This window comes from Polyodon spathula, chromosome 9 (assembly GCF_017654505.1).
Source record: "Polyodon spathula isolate WHYD16114869_AA chromosome 9, ASM1765450v1, whole genome shotgun sequence".
NCBI lineage: Eukaryota > Metazoa > Chordata > Actinopteri > Acipenseriformes > Polyodontidae > Polyodon > Polyodon spathula.
In genome coordinates, this window is record NC_054542.1 from 40,628,512 (window position 1) to 40,639,468 (window position 10,957).

Sequence of the window (10,957 nt, forward strand, 5' to 3'; positions counted from 1 at the left end):
ACTATAGAAGACATTACAATTTGTGAAATAGTTCATTGTTATGGAACTAATGCTGTCAGGAAGCAAAAAGGATGTGAACTTATTTTTAAACTAGGCACTTAGGAGACATTTGGAATGAACATTCTATTCTGAGATTATGAACATAATCAACATTCTGGAAAGTTGTTTAAAAGAATACTTGTTTGTTTTTTTGTTTTGTTTTTTTATCAACTTCTTAAAGTACTGTTTTTTTGTGTGTGTGTTTTTTGTATTCAGCCGATGAAGGACTTATAGTCCGAAACGTCCTGATAATTGATTTTTAATTAAATCAATTTCTAATCAAATATTATACATTTTTAAGTAGCTAATATCCTTTTCTTTTTTTTCTTACTGATCATGTTGGAACACAGCATTCTTCCTGTTTCTCACGTGTTCATGGTGGTTTCCATAAAACCTCAATGATGAATAAATAAATAAATAAAATGCATTTGACCTGCACTGAAGGTACCTCATCTGACTTCAGCCTGACTCGTTGCTTGCTTCTAACCCCTCCCCCTGCCCCCCTATCCCCACTCCGATAATCAGTGTCGAGAAAGTGCGCACCACAAACGACAGAATTCTTTTGGTGAACGGGTTTTGTGGTGAAGTCCTCCCTTTTGACTTGTACAAACCGCTTCCAGGAGCCCGCACACGCATGTATTCACCATTGTTTTAAATACGAAGGCACAATAAAAACTATAAAAAATAAGAAAGGTCCAATTAATCTTTTATACATCAATAACCATTTCTCAGTTATTGTATTTAAAGACACTGAAACCGGAAGAACACCTGAATACTATGGCATAATTAAGAAAGACAATCAAAATACAGCTAAAGCAGATAAAAATAAACCAGTTTAAAGAAAACAATAAAATGCAAAATAAAGAATTAAACATGACTAGAACAGAGAATTCAAATCAGAAAGACAGGAGACCCAGAAATGGAAATGGTACCAAATACACCAAAGATAAGACAGAAGACATAGTATTTAATTTATCAAGTAAAGCTTTTACCACATCCCAAAAAGTAACATTGAGTAAAGGACTTCAGTTTATAGACTAAAAAATACATGGATAAAGTTAAACTGGCCACTGAATTAAAAACAGTGGGAGAGATGCATGAGATTAGCAGAATATTTTTTCAATGAAAATATCTCAGATTCACTGGGTAATTATAAGTATTGGAAATCATAAGCATGCGATTAAGGTTAATAGTAGAAGGTGGTTAGATATGTATATTGAAGTAGTTAAACAAGAAATCATAGTAGGACTGAAGAAAAAATGTAAACTTAATTTAACCAATATTGAAGAACAAGCTGTGACTTAGTTGTTAAATGATGAGGAAATAAGAATAAGACCAGCAGATCAAGGTTCAGCAATAGTGATATTGAACACAGATGACTATATGAAATTTGTAGAATGTGAATTAAAGAATAAGGATACATATGACTATGCAATAAAGGCATTATATCAAAAGAATTTTAAAAATACATGCAGCCACATAATGCAAGAATAGGCCTAGCAAGAGGAAATCCTTTAAAAAACCCAAAGAAAATCACCCTATGTGAATGCTAGTCAGCACGATTGATAATCCAACACACATAATAGCTGAAATAGCAGAAAAACAACTTAGGTCACATGTTGAGAAATTACCAAGCTATGTTAAGGATACAACACAATTTTTAAAAAGACTTGAATCACTAAAGCACAACCTTCCAGAGAATACAATTTTATTTTGCATGGATGTAAAATTCTTGTACCCAAGTGTCCCTCGTAAAGAAACTTTAGAAGCTTGTCAAAAGCACTAGATAATAGACTAGATAAACAAATACCAACAACAGAGGTGCTGAACATGATCAGCGTAGTTTTAGAAAATAGTTATTTTACATTTGTTGATAAAAATTACAAACAAAATGATGGTACAGCAATAGGATCTAAATTAGCAATTTATTTTGCCAGTACATACTATATGGGGAAAACCAAATAGTATAACAAAAACAATAGATGGATAAATCACTCTTTTTTATTTCTTTGCTTTCATGAACTACAAAGTGGCAAGACGGTTTGAAGGATGGAGGATGTTTGTGTGCCTTTAGGGAATATAAACAAACTGAAAAGTCAACAAGGTCTGCTATCTGAAGGTGAAGAGTACGCAGAATACTAAGGAATAATGTAGAGAACAGTTACCAAAAAGGAGATTTTAATGTAAAACTAAAGCTGAGTGACAGCAGTTACTGTCTTGGTATTGTGATGATTGACTAGGTAGAATGTGGCTGCAAATCAATTTCCAATCAGTCAATCTTCCAGCCTACCGTTTAAAAGAGAGGTGATCCTCAATAACAAAGGGTAGCAGGTAGGAACCAGGTACACACAGAAACGACGCAGTGTGGTTTGACTGACTTGCAGAAAATAACTTAATTATGGGATTTCTCAAACCCAAACTTAGAAAATACTGGGACTGAAACAATGTCTTGATCAAGAGAATACTTCTTAATCACAGCTCAGCTCTAATACTGTTTGTGGCTTTTAGAGAGAGCTGTTTAAAGCAGTGAACACTTACTGAAACTGATTGACAAACCATCAGCTTTATGCACGAGAACCCGCATCATAGTAGTACTTTATAACACAGCAGTAACGTAGGGGAGAATATTAAAGGGCAGGGGCTAGTTGAGAACTTTTCAAGCATCACAATATTTTTATGACTGAGAAGCAGGGCACATTTGGGGCATAAGTGTAACAGGGTCAATAATGCCCCTTTTATCATTCATGTATTTATTTGTCACTTGTATGTTTTGTTTTTTATAATTTTACATTTAGATTTGATTAGTGCAGGTTTTATATATTATTGATTTAACACATTGTCATTGATTTATCACGTTTTAGTAGCTTCTACACCCCGTTCACCTTTTATGCCTTATTGGATATTGACTAATATAATAATCGAAAGTTTTACGCCCTGAATATAAATAGCACAAGTCTCTTGCAAACTGGATAACCATCCTGGTGTGTGTGTTTGCTTGTGTTTGTGAGAGTGTGAGTGTGTGTCAGCCATTTTGGTTTTGTTTGTGAATGAGTGGGACCGCGTGTATTGTTTGGAACGGAGAGTAACAGGGAAGTGAAACAAGCCTGTACTGGGACTTCCCACGTATTTGGCTGGCTTACAGTGTGCACGTTTCAACAATGAGCTTGAGTGAATTAAGAGGTATGAAAAGTAAAGAGATTTTTTCCCTCGTTTCCAAACATATTTATTTATTTTTACAATGGTTTGTTTTGTCCTGTATTTTAAGCCTGGCTAACGAACAGTACACGCAGTCGGCACTTTTTAAAAAGTGCAATATTGCAGTTTGCACAGTGGCGTTTTCATAAATCTGAGTTATGATGGAAAGATTGTAATTGACCACTTGTATATTTTAACAGTGTTGCATCTTTTTAACCGCGCTGTCCAATAAAAACGTTCTTGTTGTTTCAATGTGCATCTTTTGACTTTTTTTTTCTTCCTTTTCTTGGTGCCGGACTACATATTAAAAATATAGGCTTAACCTTGTGTTTTGTAGCCCGTCTGACCGAGAGGGTGTTAAAGGAAGGCGCTTAAGCCAGTTACCCACTTATTCAATTTGCGCTATTGGCCAACTTGCTATACATGCCATGTTAGGCTCTCTGTTTCTGTATCAAAATCTGCTTTGGGCCGGAATAAATACATATGTGTGACATAGAGGGGTTCCCCTCTGCCACAGTCATCTTTGAAATAAGTGTATCAAAGCGATTTAAACTCTGAAATACTTCAGCTACTTATTCAATTTGCAGTGCATTTGCTGTTTGCGAATAACCACCTGGAATGCACTATCTGTGCCATGTTTGACCTCAGTTTTCGTAACAAAATCCGTTTTGGGCCGGGATAAATACACATAGGGGAGGAGGCGTAAAATGATTCCCCGTCTGTGAGAATCAACTTTGAAATATGTCGCCCAGAGTGATTTAACACCCTTAACACTCGTTACATATTCAATTTGTGTTACATTTGCTATATGCGAATAAGAAGCTGGAATGCGACTAAGATTGAAGCTGGCGATTAAGAAGTCAACTTCAGCTTCGTGACATTTGTTTGTTTGTTTTTTATATTGTAGCGTACAGCTTCAGGCAATTGCAAAAATACAAAGTCTACTTCGTTACAGACACTTTTTAAGTTGCTCATGCAGAATACACCCCCACATTTCCGACAACAGTTCCATACTCGTTCCATATATGGAGTTGCTCATTTTGCAAGGTTCAGCTAACTGCAAGTTATTTTCTGGTGTGCAAGCATTATTAATTTTATGTGTAAGCATTGTTCATTTTCTTGTGTGCAGTGCCACCCTTATCTCTATTGTCACAGCTGGGTCTGCACCTTGTGCACAGTAATACAAACATGACTACAAAAGATTTAGAAGTGAGTAGTTTTTCGAGATTTACGATTATACTGTATTTACAGTATAATCATAAATCTAAAAAAATTACTCACTTCTAAATCTTTATATACTAATCTTTTGTAGTCATTTTTGTATTACTGTAGTATAAATACATGTTAATTTGGATTCATATGTTGTTTTTTTCTGACTTTATGTGAACGAAAAGACACACATTTGCCCGTTTTTCCATTGGAAATAGTGATATTTTGAAATATCACTGTCCTGGTCACAAAAGCAAAGTTTGTGGGGAATAATAGCCATTTTCTATGCTTTTGAGGCATAAGCAATTAGGAAATAACACTTACTACCCAGGAACAAAAATTGTGTTACATAGTGTAATCATTTAAACAGAAAATTGCTGAAGCTGACAGCGTTATCAGCGCCCACACAATACCTTTTTCAGCAACACAACTGGCTTGTAACACAACAGAACCCCTTCATGGCAATTACTGATATTCAACATATGGCCTCTTTGTCTGCATCACTGCAGCAGCACCATCAGTGGTTACACAAAAACACTTTTTCATGTCAACTCGTTCGTCGAAATGCCTAACTAAAGCTTCCATGCCATCTTCCCCCTTTGTCATTTCAAGCAACACATCTGTGTCTTTTAATGCTGTCGTTATGCTGATCTGTAACATTTTCTGCCATTTCACTAACACGCCGCACGACAGTTCTTGTAGAGACTGGTATTTCTTTGACTATATTCGGTCTTTGTTTGGAAGATTTTTAAACAAACACTATGAGCTGCTGGTTAATGCTTCTTTTACATCCTCCCCTAATGCACATTGCAATCTTGTAACTCAACTTTGGTAAATTGTACAAAAGAAGAAAGAAATGAGTAAACAGAAACCTGTGAAATGGTATAGGTCATGTGGTCTACCACAAAGAAAGGTGGAGGTACCTCTTTCCCGTACACAGACCGTTATTGACAGTAGCAAGCTAAAATAAACAAAGTAACTTATATTTCTCTGTCAGTCAATTAGTACCCCATTATCAGGCCAGTTTCTTCCAATTCCACTAACCATAGTATATTGAGGAATGCAGATTTATATATATATATATATATATATATATATATATATATATATATATATATATATATATATATACTGAACAAAAATATAAATGCAACATGCAACAATTTCAAAGATTTTACTGAGTTACAGTTCATATAAGGAAATCAGTCAATTGAAATAAATTCATTAGGCCATGATCTATGGATTTCACATGACTTGGAATACAGATATGCATCTGTTTGTCACAGATACCTTAAAAAAAAAAAAAAGGTTGAGATGTGGATCAGACAACCAGTCAGTATCTGGTGTGACCACCATTTGCCTCATGCAGCGCGACACACCTCCTTTGCATAGAGTTGATCAGGCTGTTGATTGTGGCCTGTGGAATGTTGTCCCACTCCTCTTCAATGGCTGTGCGAAGTTGCTGGATATTGGCAGGAACTGGAACACGCTGTCGTACACGTCGATCCAGAGCATCCCAAACATGCTCAATGGGTGACATGTCCGGTGAGTATGCAGGCCATGGAAGAACTGGGACATTTTCAGCTTGCCACACTAGCACTGAACCTCTTGGTAAATAGTGATGAAACTTAAGAGCCTTCTTTAGCTCAAGGTATTACATGTATCATAATTTGGGCTGCATAGAGGCTATCTGTCTCTATCTAGCTCTAGAGAAGCACTTCAGTTATGATGAAACTTGGTGTGGAAATACTTCAGTAGAGTATCTGAATCAGAGGGAATATGAGGGCATTTATCTCTGTCATGTCGATCTACTTGGTCATGTTACTGTGCTCATTTTGACTTTACAGCATGTGGTATGCACTCTTGTTAGGATAAAGGGAATACATTAACTGTCATTCACTGAGTCAGCACCATAGTAGATTATTTCAGGAATACATTTGATGATTTTTCAGTTTTTTACCATATTTACTTGCAGTCCCCCAAAACCATAGTTGCACTTACATTCTATTTTGAGAATAAACTATAGGAAAAGTGAGTATTGGAATGTGGCCAAGACCTGCGGTCTTTGAAAGAAGTATTGTTGCTGTGCCAGTTTCTTTGTCAAAATCAAACACATAGAGTTTCAGAAATATCCATTCTAATGGAAGTTGGAATAGTCTACTGACTTGAGATATGTACTCTAAAAAATTATCGTTAACCCTTGAAATTGATGTGCCTTACTTGATTTAGTTTTCTTGTTGTGACTGTTTCACACTATAAACACCTTGCCTAAAGAATCAGCAATGTGATCCGGTACTTTTGTGTACACCAGGACAGTTAATTCAGGCTTTTCAACTCACATTGCAATGCATACTGGCATGTTTTACCTGTCTCAGGTACCTTTCACAGCAGGACTACACTTACCAGAATGCATTGGGGTGTGAGTTAAAAATTCTGAAATGTCCTTTACTGTCCCAGTGTAACCCAAACTTTTAAAACTGTTGGCTTTTTTTAATATTACTGACAACTAAAAAAGCGTAATTCTGTCAAAATACTAATTACAGTCATGTTATGAAAAGGTAGCCCTTTGCATTTACAAGATCCCATACAAACGCTTTAAAAGAAATGTCAGTAGGTCCCTAACATCTTTGGTGTTATTTAGCAGTAGATATTTTGTAGACAGACCCTAACTGGCATCCAGAGGTTCGTCAGGGGTTTTATCCAATCAGCGCCTGCCGTATCGAAACGATTGCGTTTCCTGAACTGCGCATGCTTAGTAAAAAAAAAATATATATATTTGCTTGGACGATTGTGCTTCAAGTTTTTTGAGGTTATGTTAAGGTTGGTTTTAATTTTTCCTTGTTGGCACAGCTATTATTTTTGAAAATTACATTATCCAAATTAAGGTAAGCTCACGTCAAATTCATCATTATAACGAGTTAATGTCTTCTGAAGTGTTCTTTGAGGATGGGGGAGGGGTGTGTAGCATTTAAAATACATTAAGGTTTGCAGTATTGTTTTGTACAGCTATACAGAGTGACATCTTGTAATACGCATTACATGTGTATTGCAGGAATAACAAACCATGTATAAAGATTTATTTAGTGCATTCATATTATTAGATGTGTTCATAAACTGGTCATTATTTTATTAATTAAACCACGAGAACTAGGTACAGTAATTCAGACAAGGTTGTCCATATGTCTGCAGTTCTTAAGTGCTCATTCACTGAACACCAGTGGCACATGTCTACACAATGTAGCCCTCAAGTTATGAGAGCAGAACGTTATGAATAGGCAGTGCTCATGGACTGGCCTGTGAGTTTTAAAAGAAACAAATAACCACACCTTTTAAATGTAGGCATCTACACATAAACATGCCTGGGACGGTGTTTTTTGCCACTGTAATTGTTTTCAGCAGATTGCATTGTAAATCCTTGATGTGAAATAGCAAGTATTACCGAGGTTAGTTACTATAACGTGAAATGCACACCCCCAGCCATTTTCTGGATGAGCATACTGCACGGTTTAAGCTAGTGTCAGAATGGGTACCATGGTGCTGGAAGCTACTGTGTTTATTTAAAGCAAACCTTCATAACTAATGGGGAGACATTGTTTCAAGATTGTAGGTTTAATTATTTTTCAATGCACCTTTTATGCACCTTACATCAAGGACTTTATTCCGTCCACAGGGAGTGGTGTAGATCAGAAGGCACTTGCACATTGAAATATTATACAGTGGTATAGAGCAGGTGGAGCCAGCACAGTCAAAGATCACAGCCTGTAGTATCATGCCTTTCTGCATGAGGAAATTGAAGAGCATGGAACAGTCAGGTTTCACAGTCAACAGATTCAGCCGTTTGCTAGTAGACAGGCATGGGGGAAGTGATTATTATACCTTTACTTAATTGTACGGAATTCAGAACAGCTGCAAACGACAATTAAAAAATATATAGATGAGGCAAGTGTCACATCTTTGACTCAACAAAAAACAACACATGTTGGTGTACACAGGTAGTGCAGGGATGTTCTGTTTAATTACACCGTCAGTTACCGGCAACTTACAAAGCAATACAAAAAAAGCCAGTTGCATTTTTTCAAATACTGTACTTAAGTGTCTCTGTTTGTCAAAGGTTTTAAAGCGAGTGTTTTCTGATCATGGCTTCACGTGCTGGTCCCAGGGCATCAGGAACAGATGGCAGTGACTTCCAGCACCGTGAGAGGGTAGCCTGCCATTACCAAATGAGGTACAGCACAGCTTCTTACGTTCTTTTAAACAAATTGAAAAGCTTAAATGTTTTTATAACTGTCTCTCTCTATAGATAGATAGATAGATAGATAGAAGGTTCTTGCAACAATGTTTCTCTTAGTTTTTCTTTATTTTCTTTTTTATTAACTTCTTGTGCAACAGGACTCAATTTAAAAAAAAGCCTGCTTTGTTCCTAGATGCTCAGAAAGGACAGTACAGATTAAGATAAAGGAACAGTCTCAAAAGTGACTTTTTTTTTTATATTGGCAATATATTGTGGAAAACATGCTTGTTGTGCAGATTTGTCACGACCAGCTTCAGAACCTTTCCGGCGATATTGTTTATATTGTACTAAAAGTTACCCCGTTGTATTTCCTCATGCAGTGTGACTCTGAAGTCTGAGATCCGTAAGCTGAACTATGCCCACGTGCTCCTCTGGCTCCTGGTTGCAACTCAGGTGACCGTGAGCTACTTGAAGCTGGTTTCTCACGATGTGGTGGCCTCACCTTACCAGTGGGAGTACCCCTACCTCATGAGTGCCATTCCCACAGTGTTCAGCTTTATGTCCCTTCCCCGAAACAACATCAGCTACCTGGTGATCTCGATGGTCAGTGCCGGGCTCTTCAGCATCGCGCCTCTGATCTATGGCGGCATGGAGATGTTCCCAGTGGCCCAGCAGCTCTACCGGCACGGCAAGGCCTACCGCTTCATCTTCGGCTTCTCGGCCGTCTCTGTCATGTATCTGGTGATGGTGGTTGCAGTGCAGATCCATGCTTGGACACTCTACTACAACAAGCAGCTGCTGGACTCCTGGTTTACCTCCACACAAGAGAAAAAGAAGAAATGAAGAAATCAAAGAGGATTACTTTTTAAAAAATTGTTTTGAGATGAATTAACAGATGTTTGGGTTTTTTTTTTTGGCTCCCCATATCTCCATTAAACACCATGTATTTATCTTTTTGCAAGAAAGCCCACAAAGGCAGCACACACACACACACACACACACACACACACACACACACACACACACACACACACACACACACACACACACACACACACACACACACACACACACTAGTTTTTCTGGGATTGATGTGTATTCTGAAAGTGGAACTGCTTGGTGGTGCTGCTCTCATGGAAGCATGTAGCTGGACCATAAAGCACGATCAGACTGAGCTCTAGCTTGGATTACAACCATCTACCTTTTTCAGACTCCTCCTTTACAGAGCAGGAGAAACTTTGGTGTGTATTTTAATGTAGTTGTTGTCTTGTCAGTCAAGGTTGACAGATTTGCAAACTGGGACTGGGTTTTGTGACCACCTCATTTTGTGAAGTCTCATTTGAGTACTGTCCTTGTATTTAAAAGTAAAAATCACTTTGGACAACCTTTTCAGTTTAATTTGAAAATCGTATGCCTCAGTAATTTAGATCCACAATGTATTGGTCTTGACACCAGAAAGAAGGCTATTTTGAACCACATCTGTAATTGTTTTGGGGAAAAATAATTAAAAACATAACAATGACTGTCATAATTGGTGTCTGTTGAATTAACTGATATAGGGCATCTTCTACAGTTGATTTAATTTTCCCAATTTGTATTTCATGAACACAAACCTGGTGTATTTTTATATATATATATATATAATATATATATATATATATATATATATATATATATATATATATATATATATATATATATATATATATATATATATAGTTTTTAAGTTGTTTTGCTGTAAACTCTTACCTGTCTAAGTCAACTACAAATATTTTTACCAAAAATATCTACTTTTTCTCCTAATTTAATAGAGTGAAAGAAAGTTTCTTCATCTTCCACATAGCAATTATTATAAGTATCAGAAGTTTTCTAGAATCATTACAGAATTGCGTGTTGTAATGTACTTTGCTAAGCATGTTTGAAACACATAAATACAGTCAACACTCACATATCCAACCCTATAGAATTTTGACTTCAGTGATGGCTAAACGCGTGTGACACTGTTGCAAATAACTCAATCAGCTAGGCTGGTCAGTAAAACATTGAATCCTTTTGTATGGAGAATCTCAGTAGCTAAGGCTAATGGTTCATCAACTGATTCAGATTCAGTTGTATTGTGTCTGCCAACTGATGATGTGAGGCAGAACAGTAATTGGATTAACAATGAGTTTTGGCCGCCTTCAGTATTCTGGATGGAAGGCATACCTCGCAAAGTGACCTTGTGTGAGCAGAAATAAATGTATAGTAACAATGTGTACAGATCCAGAACTATTGTACATGGTG

At 36.8% G+C, this 10,957-nt stretch overlaps 1 protein-coding gene across 1 annotated transcript; it reads left to right on the forward strand.

Annotated features, from left to right (window-relative positions):
- Positions 1–7,174: 7,174 nt before the first annotated feature.
- Positions 7,175–9,692, forward strand: LOC121321136 (protein jagunal homolog 1-B-like). The gene is made up of 3 exons (XM_041260031.1): positions 7,175–7,328; positions 8,555–8,668; positions 9,055–9,692. Exons 2-3 carry the CDS (start codon positions 8,580–8,582, stop codon positions 9,515–9,517), a joined length of 552 nt encoding a protein of 183 aa, XP_041115965.1. The 5' UTR covers positions 7,175–7,328; positions 8,555–8,579; the 3' UTR covers positions 9,518–9,692.
- The last annotated feature ends 1,265 nt before the right edge of the window (positions 9,693–10,957 follow it).